Here is a 22,115-nt window from a genome sequence, read left to right as displayed (position 1 = left end):
TCTCTAAGTCAACATACAAGATTACCATCTTTTCGCAAAAAGAACCTGCCTGCAGCAAGTACCTGCATCTGTTTAGCACCCAGTTTCCAGAAACTTTTGCTAATACATTAGGAAGCCCGCCTCCTCCTCCTGTACTACTTATACTTCCCATGCTCGCTGTTTCGGGGAGGACTAGGGGGACATCCTACATCCTTTGTTTTCAGAAATACACCCAAAGTCTGCATTTTGTTGATGGAGGGACAGTTAGCAGGAGAAAGTCTGACAACTCCGCCACCACTCCCTCTCCCACTTAGCAGTAGTATCCAACACGCTGGAGCTGCAGTGCTAAGGAGTTCCATCGCCTCCTTTCTCATTTGAGGGATGAGAGGCGACCAAACTTCCTAGTGCCACGAGCCGGATATTAAATGAGAGGTGTGCATGTGCCCAATGCAGAGGCTGCCTGCTCATGTGGCAAGGGAGGCAATAGAACTCCTTAGTGCTGCAGTTGCAGCGTGTTGGATACGACCAGCAACAAGCAGTAGGGGTGGGTGGGGGTGGCGACAGAGCGTGGCAGACTTCCTCTCCGCCACCCCCCAGTCAACAAAACACAGAGCTGGTTGTATTTCTAGGAAAGGAAGGCATGGAATGAATTATTTACAGCTCCCCTCCATCGTGAAGCCCTTTGGAGGGGGTTAGTGGCCATGAGGAGGTGGCTGACAGGGAGTTGCTCGACAACCTGCACCCTCTGAAGTTCCTGCACCCCCTTTTGTTGTTGTAACAAACTGTAGAACCTTCAGGTTCTTGGTGCGAAAATATGGTGTTCAATACTGCCTAGAGCCTTTGGAGTCAGTAGGTATATAAATTAAATAAATACATAGTGGCAGGACAGCTAAGAGAGACATTGGGGGACCATGATATTAAAGCTTCTTCCCCACTCTGTAGAGATCATGCTTCTGTTGACCATAGGGGCCTGTGGCAAGCCCAGAGCAAATACCATCCCTCCAGAAAGCGTACAATCAAGCCACACCAGATGTAACTGTCACTCGGTATGAAGGACCTCTCTTCATGTGGCTCCTGGCTCACCTTCAGTGGTGGGACATTAAGAGATAATGGGGGGACATGATATTAAAGCCTCTCCCCAGCCATCTGTTCCGACTGCTGTCCTTTGGAGCCAGTTATGATTAGTTTTCAAGTATCAATAGACTTGCAATTCATGACCTGGGCATTCTAGTCTGGCCACCAGGACCATGAATTTCATTTTCTTCTCTGCAATGTATGTGATTAGCAATGACATTTGTACCCAACTCCTCGTGTCAAGACAAGCATAAGTGCATGTGATTTCTCCACTTGAAAATTACTGTCTTTCCCCATATATCACATATACAGCTACACTATTATCATAGGCATCACCAATTGCTCTGTACCAGGACAAGGGCTGTGCACATCCTTTACTGAAAATTCACAAGAGTTGCATTTTAATTTGAAGAGTGCAGTAAGCCATAAAGCAAGGACTTCTGGCCCTTCCCCTTTGTGGCCAATATTAAAGGTTAGAAAGAATCACAATGTCAATCCTGCCACTGTCCCCATGACAGTTTTCAAGACCAAGATGAAGGCCTGCAATGCCTCAGGTTTGTCTTCACTAAGCTTCACCAACATTTGCATCTGTGCATTCCCTGTCTCAAGCAGCAACTCAGTCAAGAAGATGCAGCCAGTGTCGTCCTGGGCACCAAGGTAAGCTTTCCATGGCTGGGAACCAATCTTGCTCATAGCAATAGTCTGGATATGGACAACCTGCAGTGCAGCCTGTATGGTGTCTGGTTGCACAGATGCCTTCCAGGGAACAGTTTGCTGGCAGCCCACCCCAAGGTTTAGCCATGTCCTCTCAAACTGCTCTGCAGTCAGACACGTGCTGGGGATTAGAACAACCCCACTAGAGCTGGTGTTCATGCAAGGAACCTCAACTCTCTTTTCTGATATCAGCTGTTCTGAAAAGAAGACAAAAGAGAAGTCATGTTAGGCAATACAAATCATTGTCTGGCACAAACACCAGAGCAATACTACAAATCAAAGCCCATACTAAGCAGAACTGATGGCGAGTATTCAGCTGACTTGGATACCTAAAAGCAGCATCTTTTATGATAAAGAAAACTGAGCACATAAAGATCAGGGAAGAGGATGCACAGCCAAGTGAGTGGTTACCTTCTCCCACCACTGTGGGTGCTTCACAGGGTGAATCTGCACAATGAAGATCAGTAATCTGGCTAGCAGTCATGGTTGCCCACAGTTCTTTGCCATATATAGGCACCAAGGTGTTAAAGTCCGAGGCCCATTCATTCACAGAGCCTTCAGCCTGGTCTTCCAAAAGACGCAAAGAATGATCAGATGTGGGGCTACACAGAACCCTTTTTGTCTCTTCCATACCAGCTTGCAAAAGACGATAATAAAACAGAGCACGGTCCCGGACTGTCATGTCTGTCTCCTCCTCTGAATGGATGGAAAAAAGAGCACAGGAGGATTTATTTAGTTCAGATATTAATGATATTATGCCACAAGCCTAGGGTACAGTCCTGACCTTAAGGACTGTCACTCGTTCACCAGTATCTGAAATGTGGCACTAACAGTAAGCAAAGATCAGAAACACTTATTATAAAGCTATTCAAGGTAGACCAGTCTGACCTTGAAGTGTATGGATTTTTTTAAGCTGCAATCTCTGCCATGCAAGATCCTTCAACAGAGATGTATTATGAAAAAGGGGAATATGACAGTCATCTTAGAAATAATGTACTTACCTATACAGTAATAGAGCAATCGACCCAGGATGTCCTGACACTCAGCTGGGCGTGCTATAAAGAGCCGCACCAAAGCGGTCAGCAATTCTACTTTCACGACTGAGAAAGCCTCCGATTTTACATTCTCTACATAATCTTCCAAGACATAAGGAGCATTGGGGATTCTCTTGCCATGTACTCCCAGCAGCCAGATTAATGCTTGCTTGCCCTGAAGAATTAATTAAGCAAGGATACAGAATATTCAGAGCCAAGGAACTCCATTCAGTGCTGCAGATTATACCTCTGAGAGCCAATTCATGTGAGCAAACTGCCATGCAACCACAATGGCTGAGCAGTTCTGTCCAGAGTAAAGCAGATGGTGAAACAGGTTCACAGACCGTCTCACAGTTCAGTCCCCACATGCTAGTGCACATTGCCATATATTCACCTACATTATAAAATACTAACTCTGTTTCAGTAAGTGTGATTACCACTTCATTCCATTCAGTTTAGCTAATACTGAACCATCTAAACTGTCGGGAGGAGAGCTGGTCTTGTTGTAGCTAGCATGAATTGTCTCCTTTGCTAAGCAAGATCCACTTTGGTTTGCATTTGGATGGGAAACTACATGTAAGCACTGTAAGATATTCCCTTTAGGAGATGGGGTCATAGCTCAGTGGAAGAGTATCTGCATGGTTGCATGCAGGAGATCCCAGGTTCATTCCCAGGGATCTCCAAGGCAGTGCTGGGTTTCAGGAGAGGGATCTGGTCTTGTGGTAGCAAGCATGACTTGTCCCCTTAGCTAAGCAGGGTCTACCCTGGTTGCATATGAATGTGATGTGGATGTGTGCGGGAGACTTTATGTGTGAGCAGAACTGTAAGAGATTCCCCTTAGGGGATGGAGCCGCTCTGGGAAGAGCAGAAGGTTCCAGGTTCCCTCCGTGGCATCTCCAAGATAGGGCTGAGAGAGACTCCTGCCTACAACCCTGGAGAAGCCGCTGCCAGTCTGTGTAGACAATACTGAGCTAGATGGACCGATGTTCTGACTCAGTATATGGCAGCTTCCTATATTCCGGGCAGAGCTGAAAGAGACTCCTGCCTGAAACTGTGGAGAGCTGCTGCCAGTCAGTGTAGATAACACTGAGTTAGATAGACCAATGGTCTGACTTGGTATAAGACCAGTCCAGGGAGAGAAACATTCCTGTATACAGAAAGATGCAGACACGCCCTAAGCCTTCTTTTCTGTAGGACAGCACTACTGAATTTTTAAAACTGGGCCACATATATGTAATTAGAAAGCAACTGAGCAAAAAGGCACATTTTAAAAATAGTGATTCTATTTAGCAGGGGGAGAGCAACCGACCCAGAATCCCTCCAGTGGCTATGGTTGGTGTCTATCTTATTTTTCTTTTTAGACTGTGAGCCCTTTGGGGACAGGGGTTCATCTTTCTCCCTTCCTATATATTTTTCTATGTAAACCATTTTAGGAACTTTTGAAAAGTAGTATATAAATATTCATAGTAGTAGTAATAATAAGCAAGAAAGATGGTGTGCTTTCTTGCTCAGTTCCTGTTGGTCTCCAATGTAGCCCTAATAGTTTACCTATCATTCTTGTTGGTTGGAGGACAGATTGATACATTTTCAAAACATATTCTGTCAACAGAATCCGAGAGATTTTCATGCAAAACTCTATATTCAGTTCTCCGTTCTTGTATCAGATGCATTAACCATCACTCCATTTTTATCCCCTGCCAGGAACAAAAACAGTCTTTCCTTACCTCACTGTCCTGGATGGTCTCTTCACAGCCAGGCAAAGCTTGAGACACAAATTCGGTACACTGTGGACACAACCACACTAGGTCCCGGAACACCTGCACCACAGCTACAAAGAAAGTCTGCTTTCAGTTTGACAAATTACTTTGAAGTCACTATGTGAGAAAACAATTCAAGATCTGGAAAGCTTCATAGATGCTGAGTTAGCTAGGTAGAGACACATTTCATTCACAGAGCTTGGAATTTTTGCTATAAGCAGGCAAATAAATATGTCTTTGTCTAAACGTAACAGGAACTGCTTACAATTTTTAAGCAGTAAATTCAGGCTGAAATCTAATTTATCCAGCATCTGTAAGTGCATGGAATTCTGAAGAAATGATCATGTGAAACAGACATAATAATGGAATGATACAATGACTGAAACCACAACAGTGTTGGCACAGTTACCTTTTGTCAAACACCAAATAGTACTTTAATTTTGAGTAGAAATGCCGCAGTAAGAAAAAAAGGCTGAAAAATTGCAGAAAACCAGCAGAAACGCTGCACTGGCGTAAACGCCGTAGTTCAAGGGGAACTTCATGAATTATTTTTGTTGTTGTGTTGAATGATTAAAATTTTTACTACTGTACAGCTGAGTTTAAATTTTACTACAGCTAAGCATTGCAATGTAAATCACTGGTAACCCATATCCTTGTCAGTCTTAATGTAATGAAAGCAAATGAATGCAATGAAAGGAAATTAAGACATAAATGCTGAGCATAATTTTTTTTTTAATTTTAATACTTCACATTGCAGAAGTAGTTTCCCATTGTACTTCATAGGAAGCCTATTTATTTTTAAGCGCATCACATTATAAACTTCAAATTGCACTTCAAAGGCAACAGTGGTTGCTTTTGTTGCACATCACATTCCAAAAATTATAAATTTCAAATTGCACTTCAGAAGAAACCTTTAAAATCTGAATTATCACTCTCCAAAATAAAAAGGTGTAACAAGCTCTCATCTAATTTTTCAGGATAGTCTGTATCCTTGTCATTTTCGTCATCTTATGAACTGTTAGTTGTATTACTTTCAGCAGTTTCAGATTCTAATTCTAGCTTCTGTGAAACCAGAAATGACTGAAGAAGTTTTAACAGCTTTCCATGCTTCCAAAACCCATTTTGCGACCTAGCCATAGGTTGCTTTGCACATTTTCCCACCCTTTGTGAATGTATGCAGGGCTTTCCTCATTCAGTTTCCCCAATGCTTTCTTATTTCACATTTAAATGCCTTGTTCACAGATAAGTCTAAGGGCTGAAAGATTCTGTTCAAACCACGAGGAATTACAGCTAGCATAGCTGATACCTTTTTGCATTCATTTAAAACTGAATCCAGTAAGTGTGCATGCATCGAGTCCATTATTAAAATGCCACGTGGTTGGAAAAAATCTCCTTTCCCGCCACATTTCATTAAGCCATTCAAACATTATGTCTTCACACACATACCCTTTCTCATTAGCATGAACATCATCATCCAAAGGAAAATCGCCTTTCGGGATAGATTTCCATTTAAAAATTAGCATTGGTTTTAGTTTGTTGCCATTTGTGATGTAGGCTAATATTATTTGTTTGTTTGTTCAATTTCTAGACCGCCCTTACAGAATAGCTCAGGGTGGTTCACAAATATCATAAAACAGTTAAAATCAATCAATAATCGGGAATGATAATTTTAAAATACAATAAAACAGCTTTAAAAACCCAAAACAATTCAAAACCTTATAGAAACCCGATACATTAAAAACCCTCTAAACAATTAAAAAACCCTGGAAGGCCAGACCGAACAGTTAGGTCTTTAGGGCTCTCCTAAATGCCAATAAAGAATTCAAATTATGGATTTCTGCAGGGAGTGCATTCCACAATCTAGGAGAGGCTACAGATGAGCCAGTGTCAACTGGAGACAGACCTCCTCAGGTGATCTTAGCGTGCGGTGGGGATCAGACCGAAGAAGGCACTCTCTAAGTTAACCTGGACCTAAGCCGTTCAGGGCTTTAAAGGTAATAACCAGCACTTTGTATTTTGCCCGGAAACATATCGGCAGCCAGTGCAAGTGTTTCAAAACAGGCATAGTATGGTCTCTCTGAGTTGCCCCGGAGACCAGCCTGGCTGTCACATTTTGAACTAACTGAAGTTTATGAACTACATACAAAGGCAGCCCCATGTAGAGCGCATTACAGTAGTCAAGCTGGAGGTTACCAGCTAGTGCACCACTGTTCTGAGGTCATCCGCCTCAAGGAATGGACGCAGCTGTCGAATCAGACTAAGCTAATAAAAAGCTCTCCTGGCCACAGCCTCCACCTAAGATACCAGGGTGAGGCCTGGATCCAGGAGTACCCCCAAACTGCATACCTGCTCCTTTGGGGGAGTGTGCCCCAGCCAGCACAGGGAGATCTAACTCATCCCTCAGCTTCTGAGCCCCTACAATGAGCACCTCTGTCTTGCTTGGATTCAGCTTCAATTTGTTATCCCTCATCCAGCCCATTGCTGCCTGTAGGCAGGCATTTAGGGAATGAACACAATTTCCTGATGAAGCAGATGAAAAAGAGAAGTAGATTTGGGTGTCATCAGCATACTGATAACACCCAGCACCAAATCTCCTGATGACCTCACCCAGCGGTTTCATGTAGATATTGAAAAGCATTGATGACAGAATGGAGCCCTGAGGGACTGCATATAACAGCTCTCGTTTAGAAGAGCAACTGTCACCAAGCTCCACAATCTGGGATCTGCCAGAGAGATAGGAGTGGAACCACTGCAGAGCAGTGCCTCCTATCCCCAACTCCTCCAAGCGACCCAGAAGGATACCATGGTCGATAGTATCTAACGCCGCTGAGAGATCTAAAAGAACCAACTTAGTCACACTCTCTGTCGATTCCGCGGTATAGGTCATCCATCAGGCTGACCAAGGCTGACTCGACCCCATAGCCCGCTCTAAAGCCAGCTTGAAATGGGTCTAGATAATCAGTTTCCTCCAAAACTGCCTGGAGCTGGTTGGCCACCACCTTCTCGATCACCTTGCCCAACCAAAGGAGATTAGAGATTGGCCTATAACTATCCATCGCTGAGGGATCCAGGGAAGGCTTCTTAAGAAAAGGTCTAATTATTGCCTCTTTCAAGCATGGAGGCACCTTACCATCCCTCAGCCATGCATTTATGATATTCACCAGGCCTCCTCGAATAATCTCCCTGCTAGATCGAAGCAGCTAAGTCGGGCAAGGGTCCAGAGAACAAGTGGTGGACCACACCACTCCAAGCAGCTTGTCCACATCCTCAGGAATCACAGATTGAAACTGATCCAACCTAACACTGCAAGGAGGATTGCTGGACATCTCCTCTGTAGACCCTGCAGAAAAAGTGGAATCCATGTCAGCCCGAATACAGGAGATTTTATCCACAAAGATAAAATGTACGTGAAAGATATCTTCTCATTTCTGGTTGTCACTATGGAAACTGTTTTTTCTCCTTTTTCATTCAGAGTCCTATTTAGGGGACAGTCAAACATCAGTGGAATTTCATCCATATTTATTATTAGTGATTGCACAATTTCCCCCCGCTCAATAGTGTACGCAACAAATTTTTAAAATGCTGGGTTTTCCCCTCACCAGTGCTTTGGCAGCTGCCTTCCCATTGTTTTACTGCACACAGATAAATTCTTTCTCCTCATAAATCTATAGCACCAACATGGGCTACCTTTAAAGTCCATTATTCCCATTTGTTCTGTCATTAATTTTGCTTGTAGGCAGATTTTCACAGTAGAGACTCTCTGCTCTTTAATCCATTCCTCGAAGTTATTCTCCAAATCAAGCCAGGCTGCTACATCACTTCTCCTTGCACATTTTGATTTCAGAATACTTACCAGGTCATAATTTCTACCTATGAATGCAGCATTCATCCACCTCAAATTCACAGGCTGCAGCTCTATTTCCGATCTGTTCTGCTCTTAGCACTACTGTCAGCTTGAAACTAATAGTGTGGGTCTTATGACGTTTGGGTGCCATTTTCCTCTCCCGGAAATCGTCCCAAGAAATCCTGCCTGGAAATCTCACGTAAATGCCGCATCAGCAGAAGCATTTTTCCGGCTTTTCCCTGAATGTGCACATAAATGCTGCATCGGCGTAAACACCACAGGTGGTGAAAAACAACTTTTAAAAACATACCTACCACAGTGTTTCTACCCAAATTTACAGTAATGAGAGAATTAAATCTTAATCAGATAGGCTGGGATAGTTACCTGAAGTTATATGTTCCTGCTTCAGTTCTAATAGCTCTGTTAGGATCCTCACACACTGCTCTGTGTATGTCCTTGCAATGTTTCCTGGAAAGACCACAAAACACAGTCAAACTAGTTAGACACACGTACGTTTATGCTTACCAACACAATTACATCATCATCAAAATCATTACAGTGCTTTTTGACTGTGCAAAATGCATCACGTTTATTATCTTAATGTAATCATTAAAACAACTCTGTAAGGCAAGTATATATTATTACCCCCATAATAATATAGGTCTAGGGTGCTGAGGCAGAGGGGGAATGGCTTGCCCAAAGCTAAGGAGTCCACAGCAGGAGGTAAGAGTAGAATCAGAGAAATCCTGATTTGTAGTTCAGTCTATTTGCTACTATGCTACATCAGCTTTCATATTCCCTCTAGTGTTGTATGTATAGAAGTTTTACTTGTTAAAATTTAATTGAAGAAAGAATAAATTTTTGTTCTCTTCAATCAAAATACTGTCATTTTCCTGCTAGAGCATTCAATTTCCCCAAGACATTGCTGTGCCCAAACTGGATAGATGACTGACTGAAATATTGACTGGACAGGTGGCTGACTGAAACAAGCTCTTTAGGTGGATTAGATACACTGAATGAACAAATTCAGGCCACCCAAATAAGCAAGGTGAGTGATGTGTTCCTACTCTTTTTTTTAGCTTCATATGGAATCATTTCACCCATCCTCAGACAGGTTTATCAATATGACAGTGGATGTTTTGGTGACAAGACAGTTCTGAATAAGAATTGCATACAGACATACTTGTGTCTTGTTTATGGGTGTGGGACTTCAATTTCTAAAGGATGAATTCCTGTATGACTTCAACTTGAGAACAAATTAATGCACAGTGAACCATTAACAGTTCATATAAATATTATCACAAGCTTTGATATTTTAAGAAGTCTGTCTCATTACAGAAAGACACAACCACAATGAGTCAGTTCTGAGATGCAAATGAGTAGTGAGATCAAGAAATTATAGTAGAAAAGAAGAGAATGATAGCCAGAGCAAACGACTACAGCACCTGCTGGAGTGAGACAGGGCGAAGCCTGAAGCCTGAGGGGATTGCCCCTCCCTCCTGTCACAGGAGAAAAGCTTCCTTATTGGCCCTGTCTCGGAGCAGGAGGTCGTGACAACCCATGATGCTCTCGGATGCCATCCTCTTCTGAGGGAGAAGCAGAGGATTCAACTCTTGAAGAAAGCTCTAGCACAATGTATACCTAAACAGTAGAACTAATGCCAAGATATTCAATTATGGCCAGATTTTTGAAAAATTCAAATAAGATATTTCTTATAGGTGGTAGAAATGCTGGTATTAGTTATGGGCAAAATTCGAACAAGATTTGTCTTAGTTTCAGTTTCATATAGCCTACCTATAAAGATATATGAAAGGAGATTGAATTTTCAATAAGCCAAGGGTAATGCCAACTTTGATACTTTTGAGTATTCAAATCTAAGCATTATCAGACAAATCAATTATAGCAGAGCCTATGCCAAATAGCTCTTCACAATGTTAGTAAAACTGTAATCCAGGGAATCCAGAAATTTGGATATATGTGTGGTTTCAATGGAACAGTCAAAATCACTAGCAAAGGTCAGTGAGCTCTTCTGGGCTGACTTTGACGTACAATTAAACTTTGTGCTTCAAGATTAAAGTTAATCTCTACTATCGAGTAGATCATCCTACCCGTATTTTTTAAGATTGTACTTTTTTCCATACCAAGTGTCAGAGGACTGCTTCTCTTTGCCAGTTCCTTAATCTTTCAGAAAAAGAGTATCTATTACATTCTCCACATGTGTATCACATCTTTGACATACATTTGTTTGGAGAAAGATTTTTTTTTACAGGAATCCTGCTAGCTCACTTACCTATGGCAAAGATTGCTCTCTGAGCAAGCTCTGCTGACACATCAGTGCAATAGCCTCTCAACTCCTCTAATATCTGCTGCATATTCTCATCATTCACGAGTTTGCACAGTACCTCCATCTTCTGGCACTTAATGTAATGGGGTTCTGAGTAGGAGCAGAAGAATTTCTTGTAATGGCTGCTGAAATGACCAGGAAGACTGTCTAAGATCTGGCGCACATGGCACAAGGCCGTGAAACAGAGTTCCCTACTTTCAGAGGTACAAGCAGCCAGAAGTGGGCCCTTTACTCTCACCAGAACATCTGTCTGCACATGTGGAAAGTCTTTGGCTAGCACTAGGAAGAGCTTGGTAGCAGCCATCACCACGCTGCAGCTGCTACTCTTGAGATATCTATCCAGTAAGTTAAGGATATCAAAGAGCTCTTCTTCACAGCGAGGCTTGTAGCGCAACAGAAAGGTCAACACCTCACTCTGGCCCCACTGGTCAAGGTCAGGCATCCTGTTAAAAGAGGAAACAAGAACTGTTGTAGTGGCAATGGAAATTGCTTTTTGCAAGACCTAAGCTCAGCTCCTTGATCTTCAAGCCCATTATCTCACAGGCTCAAACTTTTGGATGTCATGATCCAGAGAGAGAGAGAGAGAAATATATATATACACACACACACAGGATGACTTCTAAAGCAGATAGACTACCCAGACCAATCAACTGTTGCCTAGAGGAAAGTTAATTCCTCACAGAATGTATTAGCTTTTCCATATTAGGTATCTTGTTTTATAAATTGAGGTGTCATCGCCCATAACTTCTATAATCCCTGAAATCCGCAAGTCTTCTTTTGAACTAGATATATACTAATTCCAACAAGATGTTTGCAGACACAAGAGTAACCCACAAGAATACTCTTGTGGCTTTAAATATAAATGCATGATGTGCCTTCAAGGTTTATAGGGCTGGCATGGACCAAGCTGAGATTAGAAGAAAAAGTCAATATTTCTAAATAAGCTAATTTCTGCTAATCTCTGTGTGCAGCATCCAAACTTGTACTTCCACTCATAAAAGAACATTCTCTTTATGCAAAACAAAGTAGGGGCGATTTTCACCAACCCACCCTTCCCTCTGCAATGCTATGTCCCCCCAAAATATGCCCCTGTAGTCCCCAAAACCTTCAGAGGAATATCTTTGGAGGTCACACAATGAAGGGGGGGGGGTTTTAACAAAAATAACCACCCTCCCTTGAGTGAGCAGAACTAGTCTGGATGCTTACCAACAGGTTCTGCTAAACTCCATGGATCAAACGCATGAGAACAGAAGCATGTTTGCAGAAGGGGCAGCCCCAAGCATCCACTGAAAAGCTGTTCCTGAGGGTTAAGACTCCCTTACTAGAATTTGCAAGCTGACCCTATTTATTTGAAATATTTGCATGCTGCTTTTCCATCAAAATTATCCCAAAGTGGCTTGTTTGAACTCACATTTAAATTAGCACAAATCATACAGAAACAACGTATTTTCACAATCCTACCAAAAAATGAAGATTCAAGCCAGGATACTAGGCCACTAGTATAACATCAAGAGTTAGTTTCGGTTTGCAGAAACTAGCTGCTCATCACACACCAAATTAAACACAAGGGACACCACTGAATGATGCTTTCAGTTCACACTGGTGTTTTGGCGAGAACATACCTGTTAAGAAGATGGTGGGCAATGGGCTTGTTAATAACAACTCCTCCTTCATGTACCAGGATTTCCTCTAGTGCCCTCAGGCAATTCACTACCACAATCGGATCCTGGTCACGAAGCAAGCTATATAACTCATTAACTAGTGCACCATCTGTGAAAAACAAAACAAAACATGAAAGTTGGAGATCGTCCAAACGTAAGTTCAATAAGAATCTGCCACCCCTGCTTACTAAGCAGAGGCATCTTTCAAAGTGGTGATTCTCTTATATTTAGCAGGGGGAGAGCAACTGGCCCTATCCAACCCCAGCACAGCATCCCTCCAGTGGCTGTTGCTGGTATATGCCTTATGTTTCTTTTTAGCTTGTGCGCCCTTTGGGGACAGGGGACCATCTTCTATAGGTATTATTTATTTTTCTGTGTAAACTGCTTTGAGAACTTTGGTTGACAAGCGGTATATAAATATTGTAGTAGTAGCAGAAGATCTACACTTGCAGGTACCAGTCGTATTGACCGTGCCTACCTACATATATAAACAGTATTACCAAAAGAACATAATGCTTCTCATAATATGTGGGCTTGTTGCAAAGTATTGCCACAAAATTGTTGGTGGGGGGGATTTGGGGGAGGAGAAGAGGAGGGTTTCATCCAGCAAAGCAGATCTTCTGAGATAATATAATTTGCATTTGAAAGTGGCTTCTAGCCTAAAGGGCATTCAGCATATTTTTTGAAAATATGTCACAAAATCAAAATAAGCAGGTAACCCTCATATTTATTCTAATGGTAGAAGATGTGTTGCATTCGGAAGGTCAGAAACACATGAGTATTTACCCACTTCACAGTCTCCTTGGAGTTTCTGCATCTTAGCACACCCAAGAACAGCTACTCGTCTTACATAGGAGGCTTTGTCTCGCAGACCATTAAGGATTGGCTGTTGGATATATTCTTGTATGCCAGGCATCCTAGGAACATTATAAGGTATCATGTTAAGGGTTTTCCTAAATTCCTCTTACATTTTCTGTGTTGTCCCACTATCTGCTGTTAGGTATCCTGACAAATTGAGGCCCCTCTGATGCTGCTACTTTGAGAGAAATTTCCAACATGTAGATGGATTTTTAAAATAAATAAATAAATAATACCCCATTCTTCCTCCAAGGAGCCCAGAGTAGTGTACATGGTTATTTTTATCCTCATAACAACCCTGAAAAGTAGGTTCTGGGAAGAGCAGAAGGTTCCAAGTTCCCTCCCTTGCATCTCCAGTATAGGGCTGAGAGACTCCTGCCTGCAACCTTGGAGAAGCCACTGCCAGTCTGTGTAGACAATCCTGAGCTAGATGGACCTATGGTCTGACTCAGTAGAAGGCAGCTTCCTATGTTCCTAGGTTAGGCTGAGAGACAAGTGACTGGCCCAGAGTCACCCAGTGAATTTCATGATTGAATGGGGATTTGAACTTGAGTCTCTCTGGTCCTAGTCTAATACTCTATTACTCTACACTGGCTTCATTCTATGCACACATTACAAAACTATCTTCAAATAACAATGAGGTCATTCCAAAGTACTTCTCTCAACTCAATAGCCTGCCTTCCCCACACTTTATTTATTGTACTATAAGCTATTATAATCACAATGCCCTTTTTCAATTTCTAAGAAGGTAGTAGATTATTGACAGCATAACAACATGGTTATGCAACTCTGATTTAGCTGTAGTACACCAACTGCTGCAGTTAAAGTGGTATCTAACCTCTGGCAAGCAGGGCATCCAACTCTTCTGGTGAAAGACCCACCATATTACTACTTGAACACCACAGCAGGGATGCATCTATTTTTTTCTTTGATCCCAAGTTGGATATACACCCCAGAACTAGTGTGAACACACTATTTATACCCTTGCACCACTGTGGAGGTTTGAGCCCAATTTTCAAAATTGTTATTCTAGTACAATAACATAGGTTATCAGGGCATAAACCATTAACCAATAAAATCTGCACTTGACCAAGCAACACAAAGTGTCCACAGCAAGAAGCATTACTCTATTTCTAAACCAAGTAACTTCCTTACCTGAGACTGCACATGCTTCGTAGGGCCAAACCTCTAACCATGGGATTAGGGTCTGAACAGTCTTTACACAGAGTATTGATAGCTAAAAGAGCTAGATCAGGCTTCAGGGGAGCAAATGTGCACATGTACAAGTATACTAGCTTCTTCTGAACAATGTCCACTGTGGCACTAGCTTTAACCATCTCCATAAAGACACTGGACACATCTACCCCTTGGGTCATATGCCTGAAAGTAAGAGAAAGTATTTAAACACAGCAGCGATAACTATACATAATATACCCCAGTGATAACATATACCAATAATGGCCACAAGTGGTGAACAAAACAGAACTGATTATTGCTCATATTGGGTAAGGATAACAAATTAAACATCTAGTGGGGCATGTTTCAATGCCCTGCATATCTCCTTGCTGTTCTGTAACTAGCAGAAACATATGTAAAATAAAAAGTATGCTTATGCAAACAAGATTAATCCAGAATTTAGCTATTTTTGGCACAAAATTTAAGGTATCTTCTTACAGAGCTTCAATTTCTTTTTTAAACACAGGCAAGATGTTCATAGCAACAGGAGAATGTGACTAGAAATTAGAGAGAATAGGGAGGTAGCTGCAGAGTACAAGTACTTTATCTTCTGACCAAAATGATAAAAGGAGTTAAATTTCCATTTAACTCTCAAGTAATCCCAAACACTACATCGCTGTTTTATTTTACATTTTTAAAAAGAAAAACTGCAGTTATGAGAATTAAGAGTCTCCTTTCTGTAAAAGCCAAGAAATCCAAGATCCTACACAGTGCAGCAGATCCACACAGCATAAATGAGCAAAGTCCTGAACACTATGAATTAGAAATTCATTTAATCATATCACTGGGCCTTGCATGCTTGCTTTCCCCCTGTAAATGTTGGAGGTGGTGATCAGATCAGGGTCCAAATCTGGATCTCTCCTCCCACATGCCATTTACCCTGAAAAAATGCTCCTACTGAAGCCAATTACTGCTATGGCTTACTAGGTAGCCAAGAAACTACATAACTCTCTTTTCTTTAGAATATTACACTGATAAAATAGAATTCAAAAAGCTTGATATAATACACAAGATGTTTGATCTGCCATATGGTAACACTTTTCCTAATGTGGTTTTAAAAAAATGGTCATGATAGCATACAAGATAATTAGCGCATGCACTACTGTTCAACTGAAAACTTTGTTTTATGGGCTATGACGCCCAAGTAACAAGCAGCTTGTACAAAGCAGTCAAAACTACAGACCTGATCACCCGCTGGATAACATTCCTGTAGCGGAGTCGGTCAGCTTGCACATGAGGGTTAGACAGAGCTCTCTTCAGCTCCTTCAACATATCCTCTGAGCCTAAGTATGGCATCTTGCAGTGACCAGACTTCTTGTAAACACCCGGTAAGCAGAAATTATGGGAGAGCCTATGGTAATATACAAACAGGGTCAATGAAATGCATCAGTCCATAAGCAAGGTCATTTACTTCAAATTACAACCTCCTCCCCAGTCTCCTGTTCCATCATTTGTTTTCTTCAGTGTGCAAACCTAATAATAATGCAGAGGATTATAATACAGCTGCATCTGATAAGAGGATGCAACGGGGGAAAGACAGAGATGAGGATAGTAGTAGGGGAAGAATACATGCTTGTTTGAATTACTACTACAACAAATATTTATATACCGCTCTTCAACCAAAGTTCTGAAAGCAGTTTACATAGATATAAATAAATAAATAAGATGGCACCATGTCCCCACAGGACTCACAATCTAAAAAGATACATAGTCACCAGCAACAGGCACTGGAGGAATGCTGAGCTGGGGTTGTATAGGGCCAGTTGCTTTCCCCCTGTTAAATAAAGAGAATCACCACTTTTTAAAAGGTGCGTCTTTACTCAGTTAGCAGGGGAATTACACATAGTTAGGGTTAGCTTTGGCAGAGGATGAGGACTAAGAGACTGTACCCACTACTAACACATAATTAAACTTCTACAATTTTCCTAAAAACTAGGCCCGTTGACCGGGACAGTCGCCTTGCCTGTTAACAACTGGAGCTAGTTATACCTTTGTATTACACTGTTCAGCGGGAGCAGCGCTTATTATATCCCACTCCCTCAGGCCAGGCAAGATGGATGCCCGTTCTAGTAAGGAAAAATCCTAGCTTTAGAGCCCTGGAGAGGCTTGAAGAACAAGAAAAGGACAGGGACTTGAACACAGCATCCCAGCCGCCCACCCACCGGGGGAAAATGACGACGGATGTAGCGACTCGCGAGGGCTCGAAGCCGCGCATTTATAAGCATGCAAAGTTACTGCGCTGCCGCAGGATAGGAGGAAACAAGGACGGAGCCGTTGTTATGGAAACCCCTTGCTGGGCGGTAGGGAAAGACGTCATTCACAACTAAGGTCGCTGCTAGAATTCCAACGCACCTGAAGAGGAACTCTTGTCCGTCGCAGGCTCGCGAGTACCGGAAAGGGGCTACTATCTTCTTCTTCGTAGTCTAGCTCAACTTCCGGTTCCCAACTGCAATGGCCAGAAACTTCCATGCGCGGAGTAAAAGCCGCGGAAATACACAGGAACAAACGTAAAAACACTAATAAGGCAAATAGAACTAGACGCCCCCTTTCGTTGCGGTGCTTTGAAATAATGATGGTTTTGAACTTCTCCCCGACTCTGGTGCAAAAGAAGCAAGACAAGATTTCTGTCTATGCGCTGGTACCGTGTTGGTCTTGGATGCTGCTACTGTTTTACTGTTGTGTAATTTTTGTCAATGTACTGCAGTTTATTCTTTGGTTTCCAATTTGAAAACTGCTGTGCAATGGTATATGAATAGCCGTGTAGGAATACTTTTAAATAAACACATTTAAATCTGACTTCCCATTAACGATTTGTCTTTTTCTGCCACACTAGTATATTTAGGGAATGAAATGATTCTTTACATTCTTCTAGCTACTATTATTACTTGGACTGAAAAAAGGCGGGCAAGAAGGAATACAGGAAAAAAATAAGTACTCGCGTTAGATATTTTCAAAAACTTTATTCTGCGTCACCGTGCAGCAAATTCTAGAAGGCTGATTTTCGTCTCTTATTTATAAACCAAGCCATCTAAACTAATACATGGAACGCCCGTTTTCAACTCGTCTGCTGCCGTCTTCTTTCCTTCCCACACACTCACCGACACACCAAGTACCTTTAAAACAGCCACCTACACAAACGAATTTGCTCCAAGAACCAAAGAACAAGCAGGCTCATCTCGCGAGCAAACGAAGTTTTCCCCTGCTGTACAGAAGATACTGTAACCTCTAACCGTTCTGTCTTTTATGTACGCACATCATCATATGTATATAATTTCACCACTGATTCCACCGAGGATTCTAATAAATCCATATGATAGAGAAATAATCGAAGCCGGAAGTGAAATCTGTGCAGAATTCCATATATATGTATGTAACGTTTTTGGCTCACAAACCTTGCTAGTAACGACTAGACTCACAGAGTCTTCACTTTTTGAGTTCCTTATTTTTGACTCGCCAGGGCGGAAATGACTTCGCCGGAATGATATTGTTTTCATAGAAAACAATGGAGAAATTCTGGATTTTACCGCCGCTGTGGTTGAGCAACAGTGTGTCTCCCGCCCCTCTGACAAACAACCAAGAGTAGTAGCAAAGACGGGGGTTACGGCTCTTTCTAACTCAGTACTTTTCGTCTGGAAATTTTATGAGCCTTTAAATATTTAAAAATGCAACTAATCTGCATACAAATCAGTGGAGCACAAGGCATGCAACTGGATTTGGGCTGGAAAGGGGCTTGAGAGACAATTTAAGTAGATTGTTCTTTGTTGCAACCTTACGAGTTGTTTTAGATGGCAGATTTTTGGGGCTGGGAATCAAGAATCTCAACCCCAAGTCTTGCAATACTAGCCGTGGTGTACTACGTTACAGGGTTGTTGTAAGCTGCTCTCCGCCATAGCTCACCCGCCTCAATATGGGAATAATGGACTGTATTTACATTGGTAGAGCAGTGATTTTTCAATGTTTACAAACTAAGAATTATTCATATTTTTCACACGAAAGAAGACCTGATTTATAGAATGAATTTATTTTATTGCTGAGCTAGACTAAACTACTAGGCTAAAATCCTGAGTGTTCAGTTCTTACTCACTTCCGCCCTGAAAAACGGGAACGCGGCATTGAAAGAAATGAAGTAATTCTCCACCACCCACTATGTCTAATACTGAGCATGCGCTTTCGTCTCTGTGCTCATGTTTACTAAGGCGCAATCATTTTACGGTAATCCTGGGACTCAGGAGAATAACTTCTGCAGGCTGGTGAGCACTGGCAGGCGCGTAATTTTGAATCGTTCCTTTTTCGGCGGGAAGCCTTGCCTTTCTCCCTGTGCCGCTTATTGGCTTTTCCTGCGCCACAGGCCAGCAAAGCAGAGGATTGAGGGAACCTGTGAAGCAACGTGCGTCACTGCAAACGTTTTTGGAGCCAGTAACTCAACTTCCCCCTTTCTCCCACCGCACCGTGAAGCCCCGCCTGCTCTTATATACGCGCGCAGCTCATTTCTGTGCATAGTAATCAGAAGTCCGGAGTTCACTTTTGTGCATTGGATTGCGGGCTTACCTGAAAGTAAGTGCCATTGGTGAAATTTGCTTATTCCACTTATTATTAATGGAGTTTACTTACAGCTAAACATGCATAGGATTGCAGTGCCTGACAGCAGTGTTAAGTAAGGCTGGCTGGTGGCCTGGTCTGGTCGCAGCTTCTTCCTCCACGGTGCTCTGTTGAGCGGGTGAGGGCGGGGATCTGGAGTGGCTGTGGTCTGTAAGAATAATATCTCCCTTACCAGGATCCCTGTTGAAGTGTCAGACCACATCTAATGTGTATACTTAAGTTTGGGGACCAAGGATAGACTGAGACTTCTGTTGGTGTACCAATCAGCCCACTGTTCAACGGAGTCCCTACCTGAGCTGGCAGACTTGGGCTTGATGTTGAGTCCCCCAGGCTTGTGGTGGTGATGTGGACTTCAATGTTCATTTTGAGACCAATCTGTCCGAGGTGGTTCAGGGGTTTATAGTGGCCATGACAACTATGATCCAATCCCAAGTGGTCACAGGAACATAGGAAACTGCCATATACTGAGTCAGACCATAGGTCCATCTCACTTAGTATTGTCTACAGACTGGCAGCGGCTTCGCCAAGGTTGCAGGCAGGAATCTCTCATCACTATATTGGAGATGCAAGGGAGGGAACTTGGGACCTTCTGCTCTTTCCCTAAGGGACTTTCTTGGAACCTTCTGCTCTTCCCTTCTGCTCCATTCCCTAAGGGGAATATCTTACAGTGTTCACACATCAAGTCTCCCATTCATAGACCCTGCTTAACTAATGGGACAAGTCATGATTGCTACCTCAAAACCAGCTCTCCTTTTGGGACCGATACACATCACTTGATACAAATCAAGTGGTCATACACTTGATTTGGTCTTTCACATTGACCATATAGGTTTTTAGGCTGCAGTTCTACCAAGGGTATTTCAGCTTTGTTCCAGTTTCCTTTTTTCATCATCACTAGTGTGCATGTCATTTTTTGGTTGTTTTGTGTGCTTTGCATGCATCCTGTTTGTTTTTCTGCCACATAGGGTGCATTGCAATAGTGGAGCCTGGAGGTTACCAGGTGATGCACCACTGTTTTGAGGTCATTCTCTTCAAGGAATGGACGCAGCTGTCGAATCAGCCAAAGTCGATAGAAAGCACTCCTGGTCATAGCCTCCACCTGAGATACCAGGGTGATGCCTGGATCCAAGAGCACTCCCAAGCTGCTTACCCGTTCCTTCTGGGGTAGTGTAACCCCATCCAGCACAGGAAGATCTAACTCATCCCTCAGATTCTGATCCCCCACAATGAGCACCTCCGTCTTGCTTGGATTCAGCTTCAATTTGTTATCCTTACAGTGTGTGTCTGTTGCTCCCCTGTTATGTGATAGGCATTGCCCTCTGATTTGTGGAGAATTTTTAAAGAACCCAGGAAAAAGGATACAGCTACTTTACTCCCTGATCATAGCAATGACTGGTTTGGCTGGTCCTTACTCCATTACATATTGTATGTAATACTAGGTAATAGTTAATGCAGTCCTTACCGAGAGAGTAGATCACAATCCCCGATAGGGATGTGCACGGAACAGGTTCCTTGCACTCCTGGGAGGGTGAGGGGGTTGCTTTAAGGTGCAAGGAGGGTGTCCTTACCTCTCCTGCCATGTTTCCCCTGCCGGCGCTGCTGCAAAAAATTGCTGGCGTGACTGCACGCGCACTGACCACATCCAGAATTACGCTGACTGGGCTGGCAATTGGGTATACAGCTGCCATGCACCAGCTATTTTGACAGCAGCGCTGGCGGGGGAGGTAAGGACACCCTCCCCGTGCCTTAAAACAAGCCCCTCCCTACCTCCGAACTGGCTCGAATGCCAGTCTTTTGAGTTCAGCGGTCTGTGAATAGACTGCTGAACCGGTTCGTGCACACCCCTAATCCCCAGTATTCAAACTGTGCTTTGAAATCTGTAGAATCTGAATTTCCTTAGTATTCTAATATTAGTGTGAAGAGTGAATAGCTCTGTAACAGCCCAGTAGTCCTAAACACATTCTCAAGATTTTCTCAAGAAAGTCTTACATGTCATACAATTCTGTGGATGACTACTCAGAAGTTAATCGCATTGGGCTCAAAGAGCCTTATTCTAGGAAAGTGTGTTAGGATTGCACTAATTTGAGTTCAGTGGGATTTACTTGTAAGTAAATATACTTTGGATTGAGCTGAAGATAATGCTCCACTATCCCAGCTTCAGCTTCATTGTTTTCTTTGTGAGTTACTAGAATATTCTTGTTACATATGTGTGTCAAAAATGCTATATTGCCTTATCCCAGTCTCATTCCAACTTAAACTCTAGTTGACAATGCATTCTATTCTGGATATAAAATACTTCAGTCTTTACTTCTTGTTAATCAATTTCTGTGGCCATCAGCAACTTTATTAATGCTTCCAAATGGCTTTTCTGGACTATTCAAGTATTTTACTTGCTTTTGCAGGAACTTAACTGATGAATGGGACTCTGATTGCAGGCACACCCATTGCGGTGGATTTCTGGAGTATCAGAAAAGCTGGGGAGGCTCGCTTGTTCTTCCTTACCCACTTGCACTCTGACCATACAGTGGGGCTTTCTAGCACCTGGAGACAGCCTATCTATTGTTCTCCTGTTACTGGTCAACTCCTGCATCTCCGATTAAAGGTAAATCTAGGTTCTCAACACAGACATAGTCTTCTACCATGTTTCTTAGCAGGGATGTAGTGGAGGGAGGAGGGGGTGGGTCGCAGTCCCACTGCTGGGACTTCTCCCACTGCTGGGACGCCACCAGTTCACACCCACCTGTGCCATGCACAATTATCTGCTGCATCCATGCTGCCGCTGCCTCCACCCCCACCCCCAGCAGCCTCCTCCTCCCTCTTCCAGCTCTGTCTGCAAGATCTCATTGGAAGTCTCGTGAGAGTCCTAAGTCTCCTCTCGTGAGCCTTCTGACTACATTAGCAGTGGGAGCTGGAGGAGGAGGAGAAGGCCCGGCAGGGAGGCAGCAGCATGCAGTCGGAGGTGGGAGGAGGAGATGGCCCCGTGGGTGAGGAGGTGGCAGCAGCAGCAGCAACAAC

General features: G+C 42.9%; 2 protein-coding genes across 7 annotated transcripts in view; one reads left to right on the top strand and one right to left on the bottom strand.

The window, feature by feature from the left end:
- DCLRE1B (DNA cross-link repair 1B) overlaps positions 1–22,115 on the top strand; it is a 35,662-nt gene that overhangs the window by 8,624 nt on the left and 4,923 nt on the right. Inside the window, exons 2-3 of one of the 2 annotated variants that reach the window (XM_053247477.1) lie at positions 9,303–9,450; positions 21,503–21,702. In XM_053247477.1, the coding sequence (XP_053103452.1) occupies positions 21,514–21,702 (189 nt within the window). In that variant the 5' untranslated portion in view covers positions 9,303–9,450; positions 21,503–21,513. Of the gene's footprint in view, positions 1–9,302; positions 9,451–18,916; positions 19,056–21,502; positions 21,703–22,115 lie in introns of those variants that run through there. The other variant, XM_053247476.1, reaches the window with a different exon arrangement.
- On the bottom strand, positions 1,413–18,780 carry AP4B1 (adaptor related protein complex 4 subunit beta 1). Of its 5 annotated transcripts, none has more exons than XM_053247470.1 (11): positions 18,586–18,780; positions 15,685–15,852; positions 14,421–14,645; positions 13,194–13,324; positions 12,369–12,516; positions 10,693–11,189; positions 8,787–8,870; positions 4,526–4,629; positions 2,769–2,976; positions 2,179–2,463; positions 1,413–1,964 (listed from the first exon to the last, which is right to left on the bottom strand). In XM_053247470.1, the coding sequence occupies exons 1-11, from the start codon at positions 18,663–18,665 to the stop codon at positions 1,537–1,539; spliced, it is 2,358 nt and encodes a 785-aa protein (XP_053103445.1). In that variant the 5' UTR covers positions 18,666–18,780; the 3' UTR covers positions 1,413–1,536. The 5 variants fall into 5 exon arrangements, with proteins under 5 accessions (XP_053103445.1, XP_053103448.1, XP_053103446.1 ...); XM_053247473.1 differs by lacking the exon at positions 18,586–18,780 and adding an exon at positions 16,854–17,096; XM_053247471.1 differs by lacking the exon at positions 18,586–18,780 and adding an exon at positions 16,664–16,807.

Source organism: Hemicordylus capensis, chromosome 4 (genome assembly GCF_027244095.1).
Source record: "Hemicordylus capensis ecotype Gifberg chromosome 4, rHemCap1.1.pri, whole genome shotgun sequence".
Taxonomy (NCBI): Eukaryota; Metazoa; Chordata; class Lepidosauria; order Squamata; family Cordylidae; genus Hemicordylus; species Hemicordylus capensis.
The sequence above is the reverse complement of the archived record's forward strand: the minus strand, read 5'-3'. Positions and strand labels throughout refer to the sequence as shown.